Raw genomic sequence first — 20775 nt, 5'->3', positions numbered from 1 at the left:
TTGAGCCTGAGTTCCAATTTGGATCCACTACTTACTAGCTATGTGACCTAGAGCAAGTTAATTAACCTGAGTGTTAGTTCTCTCCTCTAAAAAAAAAAAAAAAAAAAAAAAAAAAACCTACCTCACAGAATAGTTACCAGTAAGTTTATATTTGTGAAGCACCTAGAACAATGCATGCAAGCCTCAATAACTGATCTTATGTAAATGTATCTGTAACCCTTAGCAGGCTTACAAATTACAAAAATTTAAGGTAATCCAAAAGTTATCTGGAGGACTCCAAACCGCATAGTGGGTCCTCAAACGTGTTAAGTGCTAACTCTGTTGAGTGTAATGGTGTTGAGTGCTGTTGAAGCAGGGTTAACGAAGTGACGAATTTTAAGCGTGATCTCTTTTTTCCCCCCAAATATATTTTATTGATTTTTTACAGAGAGGAAGGGAGAGGATTAGAGAGTTAAAAATATCGATGAGAGAGAAACATCGAGCAGCTGCCTCCCGCACTGGGGATGTGCCCGCAACCAAACTACAAGGGAGGTGAGGGATCGAACCTGGGACCCTTCAGTCCGCAGGCTGACGCTCTATCCACTGAGCCAAACCGGCGAGGGCGTAAGCGTAATCTCTTATTGTTTTTTCAATTTTCTGAACAAAAATCCAAAAGGAGGGCAGCTAAGGTGGATAGTGAATATTTGGTGATGCCTTCCACATGCCCTCGGGGCAGCCAAAGGGGGAAAATCCACGGGGGACTGAGTTTATCTTTCCGGCACACAATGCGCTTAGACAGACCCTAAGAAAACCCGGAGGAAAGCTCCGAGGCAGCCGCCGGGAGGACGAGAGACAGTGGGCTGTGAGTAGTGAACCGAACTAGGACACCCAGGACCCGAGATCAGACTCTTCACTCTACTTGAAACGTGACTCAGCCTGAGTGCTCCCGGACCCCTTACCTAAGAGAATTTGCGCCCGACCGGTGAACAGCTCGCTAGACTAACACAAAACGGTCAGCGCAGGAGTAGCTGGGCCGGGTTGGCGGAAGCGCTCCGCCTAAGCCAACCCGGCCCAGCAAGAGGGGCGGGTGGGGAGGGCCGTGAAGTGCACCCGCAGGCTGGGTCACCGCTCGGGGACGGCGCCGACGCCCGGGGGAGGGGCGGGCCTGGGAGCGGCGGGCGCTGAGGCGGGACTCCCGCAATCGCCCCGCCCAGCGAGGACCGGAGCGGAGAAACCCCGTACCAGCTCCACTCGCTGCCGCCGGGCCCCGCAGCCGCTCGCGGAGGCCCGCAGGCCCCGCACTGACCAGGTCTACCAACGCTACTGGAGCCCGGTCAACCGGCGCGCGGCAACAGCGACCCCCTCCGCTGGCGCCGTTGACGTCAGGCTGACCTCAGACGTGACGCCGCGTCGGGGCGGGGCCGAGCGGCGCAGGAGGGCGTTTCCGGAGCACGCGCTGGGCGTGGGCCGCTGACGTTGGGCTCAGGTGCGCGCGCTCCCGGAGCGCGGCCCAGGTGGCGGCCCGCAGTTCCAGGGGGCAGCCTGCCGCGGTGAGGGGTGACTCGCGGCGCGGACGCGAGTTGGCGCGGGGGCCGGGATTAGGGGAGTGCGGGAGGGCCTCTCGGCTTGCACTCACGTGACCGGCGGGGAGGTTTGGGTGGGGGCGGCGAGACGGGTGGGCCCCCGAGGGTGAGGAGAATTGTTCGGCTCCACCCCTCGCGGGTCGGCCCGTCCCAGCTCAGGACCTTCCCTCGGGCTGGGGCCGGACCCGCCGCGCCACTCCCCGGCCTGCCTGGTCCTCTGCGGGGGCCCGTCTGACCGCCGGAGCTGACCGGGGTTGTCTCCCCCGCAGGGCCGCGGCGAGAAGGTGAGAGTCCGCGCTTTCCGAGGGAGCCGCGCCCGCCTCGGCTCGCGCCCTGCGGGGACCCACCGTACCCGAGGGGATGGAGAGGCGCCTCGGAGGCCCCAACGCTGCCCGCCATCCCACGCTGGCCGGCCCTCGCTAGCTGCTCGAATTTTGCGTTTTATATACCACCTAGGCCTTGTCTCCTGGGTCAGTGGCCTTGTGGTTTGGAAGAAATGGAAGAAAAGGAGCGATGTGACCGATTCCGTTCTGTCTTCCTGCATTGAGGCCTGGTTGGCTTTTACAAAGGAAAACACAGCAAGGAAATCGTGGGGTTTTTCCCGAGGGGGGGCGGGTGGGGAGGGTGGGAGAAGGGAGCAAGGTCTTAGGTTTTTCTATGATTTTTTAAAAAAATTCTGCACTTTGACATTAGTGGTGAAAAACACTAATTCAAAAGTTATTTTTCTATTGAGAAGAGGTGGATTGTTTTTCCTTTTGATTCCAATCTTTTCTCCCCGTGACAAAGCATAAATCATGGACACCAGAAAATAAGGTGGACCTCAGGAATCCTGAAAAGACTCAGAAGCTTACATTCTTCCTCAGGAGGGGAGGGTGGGGTGTTTTTAGCCCTCTCTGGAACCCAAAACGAAAAACATGAGTTGCGTGCCATGGAAAGGAGACAAGGCCAAATCGGAATCCTTGGAGCTGCCCCAGGCAGCACCCCCACAGATCTACCACGAGAAACAGCGCCGGGAGCTTTGTGCCCTGCACGCCCTCAATAATGTCTTCCAGGACAGCAGTGCATTCAACCGGGAAACGCTGCAGGAGATTTTCCAGAGGTAGGGGACCCCTTCTTCTTGGTTTCTTGATACTTTTTGCTATTTCTGAATTTCTGTGGGTGGAGCAATGTCTCATGTCCATACACCTTCAAACCAAAAGTATTGTCGGCTAGATACTGTTAACAGGAATAAGGGACACAGAATTGGAAAGATAACCACTACTTTTTATTGAACACTTACGGGCTAGGCACAGTGCTAAGAGCATCAACAATGCCATGGGATACATGCTGTTATTTCCGTTTCATAGATAAAGACAGGGCTCAGAGAAGTTCAGTGATTTGCCCAGGTCACAAACGTAACAAGAGATGGAGCCAAGTTTGAATTCAGGTTTGTGTCTGTGCTGTTGACCACTATGCTATAATGCCTCTCAAGTCCTGCCCCTAAGGACTTGACAGTCTAGAAGGGGACAAGATAAGTACTACTCAGTCACCTGCCATCAGAGATGGAATGTTGTGGATTCCATAGAAAGGTGTCTACACAGTCCCACTGGCGTGGCTCAGTGGTTGAGCACAGACCTATTAACTAGGAGGTCCGTTCGATTCCTGATCAGGGCACATGCCTGGGTTGTAGTCTTGATCCCCAGTGGGGGACATGCAGGAGGCAACCGATGAATGATTTTCTCTCATTGATGCTTCTATCTCCCTCTCTGAAATCAATAAAAAAATATTTTTTTAAGAAAAGAAAGAAGGTGTATACACCTTTCTTTGAGACCATGTGCTAGCTTTTGTGCTTTCCATTTATTATTTTGTGTTGCCCTCCCAACAGTGGTCTACTGTTTCTATTTTACTGATGGAGAAACAGGCAGAAAGGTCAGGTAATTTGTCCAAATAGCTTCTAAGTAGCAAAGCTGTGATATGAAGCTGACTCTTGATCCCCTCCCTTTTTTACTTCATTCTAGATACCCTTTCTTATCCACTTTGCCAAATGCTGCATGACAGGCTGATAGAAGTTCAGCTTTTCTCTCTCTGCTTTGATGTTCTAAAATTCTTTTATCAAAGGGTTTTTCAGGAAACGGGGCCCTGGCCGGTGAGATAGTATGTCTCAGATCACCAGGTCATGTCAGCACGTCTGCAGTCCACCGCAGTGATCTGATTCCTCCAGCTAGAAAGTGTTAAGGCCTACTCAGTTCTCAGTGCAGATAAAGCTGAAGAATTCTTGAAGCAGTGCATATTGGCAGTTTAAGAAGACCCTTTTCTCCCTTTGCTCAGATAAAATTATTGCGCTATAAGGGCTTGTGTTACAACTGGAAAGAATCTATTTTGGGGTGAAAGTTCATAGGTGTAGACTTTTTACCCTGAAAGAACCATAGACCTCTCTTAAAGGAATGTTAATCCCAGGGTGTTGACAAAATTATAATGAGAGTAATTGTTTTTCTCTGCCAATAATAACCATAGTTATGCCTTAGCTGTGCAAATGTGTCATTTGCATTAAGGCCATTACCTGGCAAGTAGAATTAATTCTCTTCAGGAATCGGGCCCTGGCAGGTAGATAATTTGTCTCAGATCATCAAGTCATGTAACTGAAAGGAGTAGAAAGGAGGCCAATCCATTACACTGCTTCCTTTTCACCAGCCATTCGTATTTTTTTTAATTGGAAATTTGCAAATTATTTTCTAACCTAAGTCTAGGGAGAAGGAAAGGACTCACAGTGAGTAGTTGAATGTGCTTTGTACAATACCTGGTAATATGTAGCAATCTTTTTAGAGAGTGGAAGGGAGGGAGAGAGACAGAGAGAGAACCATCAATGTGAGAATGATACATCGATTAACTGCCTCCCACACGCACCCCAATCAGGGCGGGTGATCCGGCATGCAACCAAGGTACATACCCTTGACTGGAATAGAACCTGGGACCCTTCAGTCCTCCAGCTGAGGCTCTATCCATTGAGCCAAACCGGCTAGGGCAATATGTAGCAATCTTGCAGCAACCTTATCATAGTGATCCAAGGATTCAGTTAAATTTGCCCAGTTTCACTCACTAGTAAATTTCAACAGTCAAGATTCATTCAGAGGTTTTTCACCTCTATAAATTTGGCCCCATCTGAAATGATGACAATCACTAACACAGATGAACACTCACTCTGTGCAAAGCACTGTTTCCTCGTGTTAAGTCATTCCTCACATGGATTTTAAAAAATAGATTCTGTTATTTCCCATTTTTTTAGATAAGAAAATCGTGGCACAGAGCTATTAATGGCAGGATTTGGACCCAAGCTTTGTAACTCCAGGGCCTCCTAACTGCTCTGTTGCTCCCTAAGTATTGGAAAGACACGTCAGAACAATTATATCATCAGTAGCTGTTCACTCTGCTAGTAAGTTGGGTCTCGGTCTGAAGATGTGGACTGTGATTGTAAACTAAATAATAGTGGGGCTCTTTTAGCTGTGTTTTCCCTGAGTGAAAGAATGCTAAATACTTGCTAAACATTAACATGGAACCAGAGTTCTATTCCTGGCTTTAAAGCTTTAGCAAGTTGTACTACACTCCCCAATTCCCTAGCAGCATAGTGGAAAGATCCACCTTAAAGTAATAGCAAATCAGTACACAAAGAGAATATACTCTGTCCGCACTCCAAGAATTCTATAGTTTAGACTATTTTGTATGGAAAGATTCTGTGTGGATGAATAGAAACAAACAAACAAAAAAGCATGAAAAGGATCCGAGGAAAAAGCAAAGGAGAAGAGGTGGGAGAGAAAAAATGGAATTTTTTAAACAAACATTTACTGGCTGCCTGCAGTGTGCCAGGCACTGCTGGACACTATAGAGAAAACAAGTTGAAAAGGACTCAGCCACTGAGAGTACATCTCGGAGATACACATTGGCCAGTCTTGAGAACAGACTCAAGTAAACTTAGAAGCATGGAATTTAGAACAATGTAAAAGGAAAAAAGATCGATCTATTTGGGTCCTAACAGAAAGAACAGTAAAGTTGACAGGTTTAACTAGATAATTTCAAATTCCCAGATCTAAAATTCTTTGCTTTTTTGAAGATGTGACTAATGAATAGTAGAAATGAGAAAAAAAATTTATTAATGTTAATACCATTTCTTGAGAAGGAAATTCAACCTAGCAGTTGAATTTTAGCCAGATAAAGGAGAAATACAAAAGCAGGGTGGAGTTTCAGTACAGTTGTGCCTATGAGATGACTCATGTTTGGAATAAAAATGAGTAGGAACTTAGAAAGAACTAAGCTAATGACTTGGTAGCAACATGGGGACGAGGAAGAGAGGAGTCAGAGGTGTGGCAGGCCGGGTCCAAGATTTGGAGATAGTGGTAATGTCTACAGTGATAGCAAAAAGGCACGAAAAGGGTCAGTTTTCAACATGTGAAATTAGAGAAAAGATAGAAATAGTGTTCATGTGGACATTTGATCTCATACATTTTATCATGTACGTCTGTGCTTTGAAAAGAAAGGACTTAGAAGTTAAATGATTCGGCAGCAGCTTTGCAAGGTTATTTTGAAAATCCTCAGGTCTCAAACATTTTAACTAGATTCATCTCAATTTTTCAATGATCAAATCTTCTTGCAGCTAAGTATATGTTTCCTCTCAAAATAGCTGCTAAAATCTAAATAGATGAAAATTAGCTTGGTTCTAGGGAAAAAATCTAATACAACCTGGAAGGCACAAAGATTGTAGATATTGGTGAGCAACCAGCTTTCTCTACTATAGAGGGTAAGTCCTCCTGCCTTCCTATTAAATCAGTGGTTCTCAACCTTTCTAATGCCGCGACCCTTTAATACTGTTCCTCATGTTGTGGTGACCCCTAACCATAAAATTATTTTCGTTGCTGCTTCATAACTAATTTTGCTACCGTTATGGATCATAATGTAAATATCTGTGTTTTCCGATGGTCTTAGGCGACCCTGCTAGCGGTTCTCAACCTGTGGGTCATGACAATCGGACCATCGGAAAACACAGATATTTACGATGCATAACAGTAGCAAAATTACAGTTATGAATTAGCAACGAAAATAATTTTATGGTTGGGGGTCACCACAACATGAGGAACTGTATTAAAGGGTCGCGGCGTTAGAAAGGTTGAAAACCACTGTATTAAATGGTCCCTGAGCCATTTAATAGGAAGGAGCCACATTTAAAGGTTGGTGGTTGTGCCTGGCTGCTGTGGCTCAGTTGTTTGGAGCTTTGTTTCATACACCAAAGGTTGGGGTGCATGCGGGAGGTAATTGATGTTTCTCTCTCTTTCTCCCTCCCTTCCTCTAAGATCAATTTAAAAAAAAAAAAGTAAAGGTATGGTGGTTGTAAATTGAGAAAAGATGTTAAGTGTTAACCTCTAGAGATTTGAATTATCTCATCCAAGGGCCAAACATCACCGGTCACCATCATAGCCAACATCTACTACAGAGTACTTCTGGGATCTGTACTTTACACTTAATAATTTAAAGACATCAGGAAGTCATTTTCTAATGTCACATCTCTTCAGACCTGATAAAAAGGAAAATAATAGTTATGGGAGAAAAGGAATATGAATGAATGTCTCCACATCTACTTTTCTTTAAAATCTGAACTCATCAGCATAGCCGGACACAGTGGCAACCATGAGAGGATCTGGAACTTATCTGAGGTGTGAGACCTGGACTCTCACTTGGAGATCACTTCAAATCCAGCAACCTCTTGGCTGTGACAACAGTGAGAAACCTGCTTTGTGGTCCAGAATTTCTAATGAAATTAAGAGAGTCAGTCCTGAACAAGAATTTGCCAGGGAGTCCCAAGAAAACAGTCCATTGAAACAGAACAGGATCTTAAGGAATTCAGTGGGGCCAGTGTATCGAAATATCCAGGAGGCTGTTTAGTGTTGAATCCTAGCTCTGCCCCTCACTAGCTATAGATGACTGGGCAGATCACTTAACCTCTTTGTTCGGGCGTAGTTTCCTCATTTACACAATGGGATTAATCTCTCTCTCAAGATAGTTGGAAGGATTAAGTGATAAAGCTTATAAAAGTAGCTGACACAATGGGCACTATTAACATAAAAGCAAGTGCTAGTGTCGTAGGTACACTGGGTAGACCCCACTTGTTCAAATAACCACTCTGGGAATGAGATGGAAACCATCCTCAGCATTTCCTGTATTGATCGGTTTGACCAACACATGTTTACTCAAATTGCCAGTGCCTAGCTGTGAGGGATAAGAGTAGAATAGCCATTTCCTTTCCCTCAGGAATTTACTATTTGGACATGTATGAATAAAACTGCATTCTTCAATGGTCCTTTAAGATAGGAATCATTCCCATTTTCACAGATAAGCTAATAGGCATGGAGATGAAATCTCACAATTAGCATGGATGCTGCATGGAAGTTCCTCCCAATCTCCCTCCTTTTTCTATTACAAAGGAGCCAGGAAAGATTCCTTGGAGGAGAGAGGATGTGAGGATAAGCCTAAAGAAGCTTTAGGATTTGACTTGGAACAGAAAGTAGGATGAAAGAGGAGAGGCCAGAAATAACGTTTGTGTGGTCAAACATGTTTGGGAAATGAAAGATAAACCCTGTGTCCTCAAGACTCAAGGTGAATACTAGCATATTAGGGGTTCCAAGAAAACGTGCAGGAAACCTGTTTTCTTGTTTCATTCGGCCATTGTATTGAATGTTTTCTGTGATCCGCTGGGAACACACTTGGGAAAGCTCAGCTCTGAGGTTTGAGCCTGGTAGGTAGGGACTTAGGTGGTGAAAGAGGAGGAAGACTCAGCAGTTTCTTTGTCGGAGTCTTCCTGCATCCACTGGTTAGAGCGGCCGTGGGCAAACTACGGCCCGTTCGGCTGTTCTATCCGGCCCGCGGAGCCAAAAGAGCAGAGGGTTCTCTTGCTCTCCCCTCTGCTCCTTTACTTTGAATTTATATTAGTTCACACAAACACTCCATCCATGCTTTTGTTCCGGCCCTCCGGTCCAGTTTAAGAACCCATTGTGGCCCTCGAGTCAAAAAGTTTGCACACCCCTGGGTTAGAGACTTCACTGAAAGGATGAAGGGAAAGGAACTGGATCTATCTTGAGCTGGGCTTTTTCATATACTTTTGCATTTAATCCAAGTGCCCAAGAACCCACTGAGAGCCTTTGTCCTATTAAGCTACATTTCAAGCCCAGGCCCCAGGGGCTCAGCTGGCCTTTCCTCTTATCAACCTGCCGCCACCACCACTCTGGTCTTGGGTCCTTGCTGTAAGACAGGCACAACTGCCCAGCTGGTGTGGCTCAGGGTTAAGCATCGACCTTTGAACCAGGAGGTCATGGTTCGATTCCTAGTTGGGGCACATGTCCAGGTTGCGGGCTCAGTCCCAGTGTGAGGCATGCAGGAGGCAGCCAGTCGATGATTGTCGTCATTGATATTTCTATCTATCTCTCCTTGCCCTTCCTCTCTCTGAAATTAATAAAGACATATTTTAAAAAAAGACACACTGGATTCCAACAAATCTGAGTTTGAATCCTCGTTTAGACTTGAAAGATAAGTGATCAGGGATTAGTCATTCAAACTTTAGTTTTCTAAGCCTATAAAATGTAAATAATTCATAGCCTCATGGGCTTATTGTGAGGATTAAATTAGATACATATGAAAGCATGTCATGGGCTTGGCACAGAAGTTTCCAATAGATGGTAGTTATTACAGAGAAAACAAATTTTGGTTGCAGAGTGGAATTTAATATCTTCAGGTACCCTTTACTAGTTCTGGAGACAAGCACATAAGCTCTTTTCGTTTTAAGGGTCCACTGCTATTTTCAGGGAAAGCGAGAACAAAATAAATACAGAGAGCATTTCAACAACACTCCTGAAGCACCTATCCGGTGCTAGGCACTGTTTGGGCCCTGGTGATGTAACATTCACAGGTTAGAGAAGGCCACTGCGCCCCCTGCCGTCATTCTAGTGTGGGAAAACAGACAAACAGAAGACATGTCCAGTAATAACAAGGGCTGTCATTAAAGCAGGTATATAATAAGAGGAAGTGACTGGGAGAAACCTAAGGTTGGACTGTCAGAAAAGGCCTCTAAGGCAATAATACTTGAGACCCAAATAATGAGCAGACCAAGTGACGATCTAGGGGAAGAGTATTCCAGACAGTGGCAGCCGTTGAGTACAAAGGCCCTCAGTGAGAAAGCTTGTGTTCAAGTAGCAGAGAAGGTCTGTGTGGTAAGAGGGGCGATTAGGTCAGCAGAACCCCAGAGCCTTGCAGGCCAGAGGAAGTAGTGTAGATTGTATTTAAGCGTTTGGGGAGCCATTAGAGGATTTAAGCAGTGGCAGGAATATGTTTTATATTCAAAAAATGATCTGGTATGTTTGCTGTGTATAGAGAAGTTTTTTACTTTAAATTCTTTATTGTTTAAAGCAGGGGTCAGCAAACTGCGGCTCTGTTGACTAATGAGTTTGCCGACCACTGGTTTAAAGTATTACATATGTCTCCTTTTCCCCCCCATTGACCTCTTCCCGGCCGTTCCCACCCCCCAGCACATGCCCTCACCCTCCTACTGTCTGTATCCATGGGTTATACTTATATGCATGCATACAAGTCCTTTGATTGATCTCTTACCCTCCCCTGCCTTCTCCCTGAGGTTAGATGATCTGTTCCATTCTTCTGTGTCTCTGAATCTATTTTTGTTCATCAAGTTTTTTACTTTTTATAAGGTTATTCTTAAGTTTTTAGAATTGACTTAAAAGTCTCCATTCTCTTTTGGAGATGGTATTTAGCAGCTCCTAGACATCTCTGCTTTTTTTGTTTGTTTTTTTGTTAATCCTCACCTGAGGATATTTTTTCCCTTGATTTATAGAGAGAGTGGAAGGGAGGAAGGGGAATGGGGGAGAGAGAAGGAGAAACATCAGTTTGAGAGAGACATATTGTTTGGTTGCCTCCAGCACTCATCCTGATAGCCCGGGGATCGAACCTGCAACCAGGTATGTTCCCTTGACCAGGAATCGAACCCAAGACTATTTGGGCCAACGCTCTTAAGCACTGAGCACCACTGGCCAGGGTGACAGCTCCACTTTTATTCCACTCTTCCCTTCCTCCACACGTGCTGCCCTTCCCTTCAAGATGGCCTTTCCTCAGGTCCTGGCCTGACAAGCCTATGAAAGAAATAGGACTGGAAATGCCTTCAGAACTGACCTTGCCTTGAGGCGAGGGAGTGGCTAAGAGGCCTGGCCAGAAATGTCTTTCAGCTGGGTGAGCAAACCAGACTGCAGTTTTATTTGGCACAAAAATTTCTTTCAACTGATTCTTTGTGTTTTAATTTTTTTAAAAAATATTTTAGCCAAAACCGGTTTGGCTCAGTGGATAGAGCGTCAGCCTGCGGACTGAAAGGTCCCAGGTTCGATTCCGGTCAAGGGCATGTACCTTGGTTGCGGGCACATCCCCAGTAGGAGGTGTGCAGGAGGCAGCTGATCGATGTTTCTCTCTCATCGATGTTTCTGACTATCTATCCCTCTTCCTTCCTCTCTGTAAAAAATCAATAAAATATATTTAAAAGATCTGTAACTTTGGCAAATAAAATCATATTTTTTTTAAAAAAAAAAGAGAAAAAAAATATTTTATTGATATTTCAGAGAGGAAGGGAGAGGGATAGAGAGCCAGAAACATCGATGAGAGAGAAACATCGATCAGCTGCCTCCTGCACACCTCCCACTGAGGATGTGCCCGCAACCAAGGTACATGCCCCCAACCGGAATCGAACCCAGGACCTCTCAGTCCGCAGGCCGACGCTCTATCCACTGAGCCAAACCGGTTTCGGCTGTGTTTTAATTTTTAAAAATGCTTAAGTATTTTACACATACACGTGTATATTTGGGATGCTTTACGTGGGTCATACATTTCAGTTTCATTTAGGCCTTACTACATTTTATTGCTTTATACCTGGCCCCAATTCATACATTTTATGTTACCTGCCTGGGCTCCTGTAGGCCTTTGAGTGTTAAATGATTAATGACTATCGAGTGTGTAAGCTTTAAATGGAAAGCATTTAAATGTAAAAAAACAAGAATAACAAATACTACCCATGCAAATGAAAATATCATATACTATTTTCCATTGTTTTAAAAAAGGCTTGTATCAGGGCAGAGAAATCAGCAAGGAAAAAGCTGGCAGAAATGGGTGGGCTGGGGATAAATGAGACTCCATGGAACACTCTTTGTGTCCATTGACTTCATTGTAGACACACTTTTTAAATGACAAGCAAATAGGCTCCATCACTACTGAATTATTATTATTTAATTTTTTATATATTTTTGTTGATTCGGGGGGCAGGGAGGGGGAAGAGAATTAGAAACATCAGTGATGAGAGAGAATCATTGATCGGCTGCCTCCTGCACGCCCTCCACTAGGTATGGAGCCTGCAACCCGGGCATGTGTCCTGATCAGAAATCAAACGGTGACCTCCTGGTTCATAGGTTGATACTCAACCACTGAGCCACACCAGCCAGTCCTGAATTATTATTTTGCATTAAAAAATAAGTAACCCCTGGACAGTAAGAGCCCAGACTTCAGAATACTTGGTTGAAAGCTTGGTTAGTTTACTTGAATGGGGTAAACAAACTTTTGGGGGGCAGTGGCCTAAAGTGCTCTGTCTCTGGTAGTGCAGGCTCAGGAGGCGTTAGGCAGATCAACAAGTCTCAGTCCTCCTTTCACATCTGTAGGTTGTCTCCAAACACCATGGTGACCCCCCACAAGAAGAGCATGCTGGGAAATGGGAACTACGATGTGAACGTCATTATGGCAGCACTTCAGACCAAAGGCTATGAAGCTGTTTGGTGGGACAAACGCAGGTAATCTGAACCAGGCTTGACTTGATGAGAACTGGCACCAGGGAATGAGTGGGGAGGTAGATGGCCAGTTGTGTGATAGCCAGGGAACCTGACACTGTTTCTCTTCTGCAGGGATGTCAGTGCCATTGCTCTCACTAATGTCATGGGCTTCATCATGAATCTGCCCTCCAGCCTGAGTTGGGGTCCACTGAAGTTGCCTCTCAAAAGGCAGCACTGGATCTGTGTTCGAGAGGTGGGCGGTGCCTACTACAACCTTGACTCCAAACTGAAGACGCCCGAGTGGATTGGAGGCGAGAGCGAGCTCAGGTGCCTGTGGTGGCTAATGTGCTGGGTGGGCTCCCACCAGCTCATCTTTGGTTATCTGACAAAGGAAACGAAATCCCTAGCTTCTTGGCCTTCTCCCTGCCTCACTTAGAACCATGAGGTCTCAGATTTGAGAGACCTGAATCTTTGATAGTCCGTGAAGCTCCAGCTCCTGGGATACTGACCTTCTGGTCTGGCGGGACTGGCCTTGTAATTTTATCTACACTTAGACAACTGTGACAGTATAGCTGCCAGTTCAGAGGAAGGAAGACATTCAGGGCAGAGAGGACTAAACTTCTCAAAGAAGAAACTTTTTTTTTTTTTCACAATTAAAAGTCCTTTGCTTTAGAGTTCTTTTGGCTGGTTCTGTTTGTCACAGAACTAGCTATTTAGGCAATAATATGAGCAGAAATTCATATTGGAAATCTTAACTAGACACATTGAGGAGTAACCAAAAGTGGAACCCTCCAAGAGCAGATCACTACGGGAGTGTTTTTTAGGATTGCCAAGGGTATAAATTAATGAGGTTACTGGTGAATATATGGCCCCAAGACTGGAATTTGCCATTTTAACAGCATCTCATTCTCTCTTAACATTTTTTCCCCCGTAGGAAATTTCTAAAACATCATTTGCGAGGAAAGAACTGTGAACTCCTGCTGGTGGTACCAGAAGAGGTGGAGGCCCATCAGAGTTGGAGGGCTGATATGTAACAGTTCTGCCAACCTTCCCTCACCTCGACCCCCTAAATCCTCCATGATGTGCTGTGGCCTATACAGTGGGTCTGCCCTTGCCACTTCCCCAAACATCTCATCGGGTTTTTCCCCTCAGATTTGACAGTGTGCAATAGGCCAGAGGTATGAAATGTTACAAGAACCAACCAGCGTTACTCATTCCTGGGAAAGGAAGGTAGGAACTCTGTGCTTAGGACAAGCAATAGCAGACCCTTGTTTTATTTGGAGACAAGGAAAAAAAGGAGCGGGGGGTTAGGGGCAGTTCCTAGCTTGTTTTTCCCTTTCCTCTGAGGACTTGACAGAGGCTCTGCTGGAGTTCACTGCTGCTCTGACTTACCTGGAGATGCTGCCTCCATTTCCCCTTTCCTGGCAACTAGTGGGTCTGAAGACACAGGACATGCAAAGCTGGTGTGACTGGTTTGAAGGACCCAGAGCAAAAGGCCTCTCAGGAAACCATCTCGAAAACCCCAGCAGCACTACATCATGCCATCTGCAACCCTCAATGCCATCCCTTATCCTATTTTTAAGGATGGTTTATGGCTATCCTTGTAGTTTTATAATGAAAAGTTCTCTAATATTTCACACTGAGTGGCTGAATCCTGCGACATTCTAGCATGACAGGGTGAGCTAAATACCTAAGAGGACATGGCCAAACCAGGCGGGCATGGGCAACCTGTCTGCCTCACTCCAGCAGTGTCCCTGCCATTTCATTCAGTTAGGAGGCTCTGGGGCACAAGATAAGCAAAAGGGCAATTTTCCCTGTTGGCCCACTCTGACCAAATCAGGAAAAAATGAGCCTGCCTCCGACATCAAATTCCACTAGTTTAAGACAGTGGGTGAGGAAAGTATTGTGAAGGGGACAGCTGGATTCGAAGTCTAGGCTGGGAGTCACTATAGTGAGCAGAGTCCTCGAGTTAGGTGGTTATGTGTATTATGTTAGGGGACTTGGGTCTGTCATCTTTCTCTGGTTTCCTTTACAAATCAACTAGGAATTGATCCACCCCTACCTCTTTAAATAGTTGTAGGCCACTTTCTCTTAACTTTGGAAAACGGGAGAGGAGGAGGGGAAGCACTGCTTGTCTCCAAAGTGGTTGTAATTGCCTCAAAGCAGGTGGGCAGGCAGGGATGGCCCCTCCAGGCCTTTCAGATCAATGGTCTTGGCAGGCCTGAGAGCTGCTCCACTAGCCAGACTTCTCTCCAGCAGCAAAGCCAGCCTGGGGCTTGCATGTCAAACCTGAGCAAGTTAAACAGGATGAAGCTGAGGCTTTCTCCTCCCCACTGTGACTGGAGTGCATGTTTACACCAGCACTTTTTCTGCACATTTATCTCCAATCCAACAAGGCCGTTTTCTATGCTGAGTAACAGGCCACCAAGCAGCTACTGCGTTACACTGTCTGAGCAACTGACTGCAAACTCTTGCACCATTTTCTACATCAGACTTGCTTGGCTCCACAGACAGCTCTGTATCCCTGCACAATGACATTCCAACCACCACCAGCCAGAAGTTACAGCCAGCCTTGCTGATGGTCATAAGCAGGAGCTTGGATCCATTGGCACTGTCAGTGATAGTAAGCCATTTCCTGAGAAGAGGAGGAAACCTCTCCAGTGTGCTGGGGCCTGTGCAAATGGCACTTCAAAGGAGTCCCCATGTACTTAAGAGTCCATGAGCCAATGGGATATGCAAAGACACTTAAACATTTCAGGGCTGGTTTCTCTGTTCATATCCAATTCTGGTGCTTAGGAACAGGGGCCCACGCTGATGCCTAAGGGCAAAAAGCCCTATTTCCTTTAAGGAAGGGAGCAGGCCTGACCCTGATGCCCGTAAGGGGTGACCCTAGGCTTTTTTTCTTGCTTTTACCCTCCCCTACCCCCAATTTTGTTGGCCTTGTGCTGGGTTTGTTTACAAAAGATGTATTTTGTTTAACCAAATATTAAAAATGGAAAACTCCGTACATAAATCTCATGTCTGCCTAAATTCTGTAATTATGTACATAATCATACTCATTTATGATGCTGCTTTAGAAGGAATTCACTAAAATCACAATTCACCTTTCAGAGAGATGTTAGGCTTTGGGGCAGTTCATGTCTTTGTCCTTCTGAAATGGTCTAAGTTTGTGGTGCATATCCACTAACACATGCTTGACACTTGGTTGGAATCATTTTAAATATTTAATTACAAAAGTGAGCAGTGACTTTTTTTTCTCTTTTAGACACACACACAGGTCTAATGGCCAAAACGTGCAGAGGAAGTGAGGTCCTGCTCTGCCCTCCACAGACCCATCCTGTGGTTACAACTCTGCCGGCCCTCCCTCTTTCCAACACAGAAATCCACAGTGGCTGCTTTTACACCACAGCAGTAACGCATTTTGTATTTCACAGAGTGTGCATGACAAAACCAAACCGTCGTCAATGGTCAGCGATACATCCTTCCCAGTGGCATCCGTTCATATTCCACAATCAGACACTGCGGAGACCTTCTGGTGAGGAGTAATTTAGTGAGAGGCGGGATGGCCCGAGTGGGGAGTGACCGTCTGCTTCGATGCACTCTGGTGTCAGAGTGAGGAGAGAAGTCAGTCAGGAAAGCTTGGAGGGCACAGTTGCAAGTTGGGAGTCTCCATGAGACAATGAAGGGGAAATTTTCCCAACCAAATTGTTTTGGTGCCAAAAAGAAAAAGGAAAAAAATCAGCAGTTCAAACAGTATTGAATTTTCAAACTTCTCCCACCAAGACAGGTCAAATATAGCAGTAACAATCTAGATCTTTCCAGGAAGTGAAGGTAGAGCCCCTGGCATTCCTCCTGACAGCCCTGTGTTAGGCCCTAGGAGTATCTGGAACAGAAAGGAAAGATGTAAGGCACCACACAGACCCGGGGATCTCATTCTTCATCCTAATAGCGGGCAGACAAGGTCTACAAAAACAATGCTGACTGCACAATCAAGTGCCTAAAAAACATGGGCCAGACCCCAAGCGCTACCCACACATTAACTGCTGGTCTACTCGGGTGTTGTCTGAGCTCACCTGCCGCTGCTGCAGTTGCTGCTGTTGCTCCATTTGCAACTTCTCAGTCTCAAAGACAACAGGAAGAACCAGGATCATGAAGGAAGTTGTCCCAATCCACAAGGCTGCCCTGGAAAACCTACAAAAGGATTGTGAGCATGATGGGAGGCAAAACCAGACAGCTGCACCAAGAAGGAACCAAATTCCTCATGCCACCGATGCAATGTTTTTGATAAACATACTCTACCCAACTCTTGCACCATACTCCTACCAGAAACAGGAGGAGCAGTACTGGTAGCTGTGTATCTAGCGACAGCAATTTTAACATTCTCCTGAGTTCTTACAAAGATACGGATACGTTAATCATCTCACACAATCTGAAATGAGTTTAACAAGGATCCTACCCAACGAGAATCCCCACTTACAGACAAGGAAGTTGAGACTAAGAAATGCTAAGGTACCAGAAGTTCAAGGTCACTCAACGATCTAGGTGACAGGCTGGCTTCCAACCCTGGTAGGACCCTTCCAAGGCCCGCGTGCATTCATGGCACCCCAGGCACACCCCAGTGTCTTTGCCCTTGTCCCTTACCTGTACATTTTTTGAGCCACAAAGAGGGAGAGATCAAAAGTGGCTCCGGCCGCGGACCGGATCCTCTCCGGAAACATCTCCGTCAGACCCCAGAGTCTCTCCGACAGGGTCTCATCTGGCTGTGGTGGAGGAGGCCGAGGTCTTGGACGCAGCAGCGGTAAGCTCCCCGCGCGCCGGGGCACGTTTACCACCCATGGAGCTAGGGCACTCTGGGCCCAGCGGGGCCCCTAACTCCGCCTCCGGAGAACACGCCTCCGCTCCGACCTCTCCAGGCTCCACGACGCGCCAATGCCCTGATCCCGCAGCACGCGGAGCCCACACCCCCGGGCGGGACGCTCCTGTTCGGACCCCCGCTCCCCGCCTCGCCCCGCTGGGCCCCAGTACCTCGTCGTCGTCATCCTCTTCCAGCTCCTCTTCAGTCTTCTCCGCATCGCCTTTCGGAAGCAATTCGTCCGGGGGCAGGGGAGCACCTGGACCGGGGACAGCGACGACGGCGGCCATGGCTGTAGCGGGGAGGGAGGAAGGGAGGGACACCGGAACCGGAAGAGAGGAGGCGAATGTAGCGCAGAGCATAGAGCTGCCCTTCCGGGAGCTGGAATCAGGAGGGCGGGGGACAGCGACGCCCTGTGGCCGGCAGTCGTCATCCGCCTTCAGCCAAGTCGGACGCGGCTGAGAGTCCAGGGAAATACAACCGGGTGATTTGCTCAAGTTTGGGTTCTTCCGCAGGAATTCTGTTCAGAGGGTTCCGCGTGGGCCCAGAAACCTGCATTTTAACAAGCTGCCCAGGCATCGCCCTTAGAGAAACACTAATCTAGTTTCATTTATCTGAGTAGTGTACTGTTTGGTAGGAATAAGTTAGAGATTTGAAGGTTAATTGGTCTTTTGGGAAAACATCAAATAAACAGACCCAGTATACTAAAACAAAGGCAAGAGTTAACGCTTAAGGAGCGGGCATTGTGTGTATGTTGAGGTACTATTTTCCCTATCTTCGAAATAAAGAAATTGAGGCACAGTACAGGGTTACTGTATTTATGGAGGATAGATTTCTGGAAGTGGATTTGCTACCACAAAGTATGACCATTTAAAATTTTGCTAGGTATTAGCTCATTGCCCTTGAAAGTATATACTTCCACAATAGTGAATTTTCCCCACACGCTCCCCAGAATTAGGTATTAACCATATTTTAATATTTTGCCTATATGATAGATGAAAATGCTTCTTTTTTATAATGTGCCCCACAGTTATTCTATACAAGGATAACTTGATCTACATCATTAGCCAATTGACCGTGGAATGGGAGAATCTCAGAATTGCACCATCCAAATCCTTACCTGCACTTACCCATTCGGGAGTAGGAGAGCTTGCACTTCCTCCAGATACCGCCCTCATTTTCATTCATCTATGGACTAGGCAGCTCTGATTACAAAAGGTTTTCATGTCACAAAGGGTGCCTACTGTATGATTCTGTTATATAAAGTTCAAAAACAGGCAAAACCTATCAACGGTGAGGACAGTGATCCGTTTGAGGAGAAGGGGTTAATATTTGGGAAGGGGTGGGAGAGTAACTTTTGGGGTGCTGCTGGTAAAGTTCTTGCCCTGGGTGGTGTTACATGGGTGTGTTCATTTTGGATAATTCATCAGGCTGTATACATCTATGAATTACATTTTTGCATGTTAACCTTTTTATTTTTTTAAGTAGGCTAGATCTACATCAAGCATGTCAAACTCACAGCCGGAGGTGCCGCATGCCTCGTTTAGTGTGTGGCCCCACCTGGCCGCGAGTTTGACATGCTTGATCTACATCAATGCAAGGGCAGCCTAAGAACCCAGTGCCAATGGCTTTTGATTCTCTTACGGGCTCTTTTAAGAAATGTTGGAAGACCAATATAGCAAAGGCAATCTTATGTGGAAAGTACAAACATCAGGGACTTCAAGTAGAAAGTCACAATGCTAATGAAAAGAAGTTTTAGGAAAACTTTAACCAATTAATTTTGTTTATAGTATTCACAAGAGCAATGCATGATTTTTTATTTTATTTTTTATTTTTATTTTTTTAAATGTATTTTATTGATATTTTACAGAGAGGAAGGGAAAGGGATAGAGAGTTAGAAACATCGATGAGAGAGAAACATCGATCAGCTGCCTCCTGCACACCTCCTACTGGGGATGTGCCCGCAACCAAGGTATGTGCCCTTGACCGGAATCGAACCTGGGACCCTTCAGTCCGCAGGCTGACGCTCTATCCACTGAGCCAAACCGGTTTCAGCTACGCATGATTTTTAAAAAAATCCTATGTTTAAGGCTAAAGAGCTCTTTCAACAATTAACAAATTGCTGTGGGATGAGGAAAAAAGAGAAATCAGGCAGTGCGAGTATTCAAAACCTCGGGAGTAGATGAGATGGTCTAGAAAAGGCAGAATGGGAAGAGAAGACAGCGGGCAGAGCCCCGTGAAATCGGACATTGGAAGGTCAGCAGAGCCAGTGTGGCTCAAGGGGAGGGCATCATGCCATGCACCCAGAGGTCCCGGTTCAATTCCCAGATTCCTGGTGGAGACATCTGCCCAGGTTTCAGCCCCAACCTCCAGTAGGGGGCCTGCAGGAGCTGTTTCTCTCTTCTCTCTCTCTAAAAAAAGAGAAAAAAATCAATAAAAATATTTTTAAAAAGGTCATCAGAATACTTAAAATCAAAGAAGTGGTTGCCAGGGGCTGCGGGGAGGGGAAGTGGGAATTAGTATAGAGAATAGAGAGTTTCAGTTTTACAAGATGAAAAGTTTTCTGGAGATGGATAGTGATGATGGTTGCACATCATGCATGTACTTAATACCACTGAGTTGTATACAGGAAAATGGTTAAGATGGTAAATTTTATATTGTGTATTTTTCCATAATAAATTTTTTAAATATATTTTATTGATTTTTTTTTTACAGAGAGGAAGGATGGGAGAGGGATAGAGAGTTAGAAACATCATTGAGAGAACATCGATCAGCTGCCTCCTGCACACTCCCCAATGGGGATGTGCCCGCAACCAAGGCACATGCCCTTGACCGGAATGGAACCTGGGACCCTTCAGTCCGCAGGCCGACGCTCTATCCACTGAGCCACACCGGTTAGGGCCATAATAAAATTTTTAACTAAAGGCCTAGTCATACCTAAAAACACTTTTTTAAAGGCGTAGGAGGAGGGGAGCCTCTTTCCCCACACCGGGAGGTTCAAGGAGCTGCTAGAGATGCCAGGCCAGGCAATTAAGGGTCCAACCAAGTAAGAGATGACTCCCCGTGCCTGGGGACAGGTGACTGCCTTTGCATGAAGATGGGCTGTTCTAAAACCCCACCCCTGAGCTCTTCTCATTCCCTATCCCTCAAGTCCAGGATTTCCACCATCCCTGTTTCTGTCCTGTTAAATTTGAAACGGGTAAAATAGCTCTTAATTTGGATTGGTGGAGGGCAGAGATCCCTTTGAGAATCTTAGAAAAGATAGAAGGTCCCCACCCCCACCCAATAGAAATACACACTAGCTCTTATCTGGATAGTTTGCACATGGAGCCCTTGCTAGGCCTCAGGCCGTAAAACTCCCTAAGTATTGCCTCTCCTCCTGCACTCACGCCCCCTCACACCACTAGGACTTTCTATCTCAGCTCTTCCGTAACAACTCTTCCCTAATCTGACACTCGGCACACAAAGTCATGAAACTGTTGTAGTGATTATAAGAGATAATAACTGTCAACTGGATAGCACTCTTTACTCGGGT

The 20775-nt window shown here is 46.1% G+C and overlaps 2 protein-coding genes across 2 annotated transcripts; one reads left to right on the top strand and one right to left on the bottom strand.

Moving 5' to 3' along the window:
- The first annotated feature begins 1399 nt into the window (after positions 1-1399).
- JOSD1 (Josephin domain containing 1) lies at positions 1400-15401 on the top strand. The gene is made up of 5 exons (XM_080660589.1): positions 1400-1529; positions 1832-2661; positions 12281-12409; positions 12521-12715; positions 13323-15401. Exons 2-5 carry the CDS (start codon positions 2477-2479, stop codon positions 13420-13422), a joined length of 609 nt encoding a protein of 202 aa, XP_080516715.1. The 5' UTR covers positions 1400-1529; positions 1832-2476; the 3' UTR covers positions 13423-15401.
- Positions 15402-15599: 198 nt separating this feature from the next.
- On the bottom strand, positions 15600-17570 carry TOMM22 (translocase of outer mitochondrial membrane 22). Its single transcript, XM_080660591.1, has 4 exons — positions 17414-17570; positions 17030-17148; positions 16462-16579; positions 15600-16271 (listed from the first exon to the last, which is right to left on the bottom strand). The coding sequence occupies exons 1-4, from the start codon at positions 17528-17530 to the stop codon at positions 16197-16199; spliced, it is 429 nt and encodes a 142-aa protein (XP_080516717.1). The 5' UTR covers positions 17531-17570; the 3' UTR covers positions 15600-16196.
- Between the last annotated feature and the right edge of the window lie 3205 nt (positions 17571-20775).

Source organism: Plecotus auritus (genome assembly GCF_963455305.1).
Source record: "Plecotus auritus genome assembly, chromosome: 3".
Classification (NCBI taxonomy): Eukaryota; Metazoa; Chordata; class Mammalia; order Chiroptera; family Vespertilionidae; genus Plecotus; species Plecotus auritus.
This window is presented reverse-complemented; position numbering and strand designations above follow the sequence as displayed.

What these genes read in the sequence shown, in the direction of transcription:
- TOMM22 (XM_080660591.1), bottom strand. Translation starts at nt 17,530, where the DNA reads ATGGCCGCCGTCGTCGCTGTCCCCGGTCCAGGTGCTCCCCTGCCCCCG. An exon ending in GTGGCTCAAAAAATGTACAG is followed by an intron (nt 16,580 to 17,029) that starts GTAAGGGACAAG and finishes ATCCTTTTGTAG; the next exon opens with GTTTTCCAGGGCAGCCTTGT. An exon ending in AGCAACTGCAGCAGCGGCAG is followed by an intron (nt 16,272 to 16,461) that starts GTGAGCTCAGAC and finishes TTTCTGTTCCAG; the next exon opens with ATACTCCTAGGGCCTAACAC.
- JOSD1 (XM_080660589.1), top strand. Translation starts at nt 2,477, where the DNA reads ATGAGTTGCGTGCCATGGAAAGGAGACAAGGCCAAATCGGAATCCTTG. An exon ending in CTGCAGGAGATTTTCCAGAG is followed by an intron (nt 2,662 to 12,280) that starts GTAGGGGACCCC and finishes TCACATCTGTAG; the next exon opens with GTTGTCTCCAAACACCATGG. An exon ending in GTTTGGTGGGACAAACGCAG is followed by an intron (nt 12,410 to 12,520) that starts GTAATCTGAACC and finishes TCTCTTCTGCAG; the next exon opens with GGATGTCAGTGCCATTGCTC.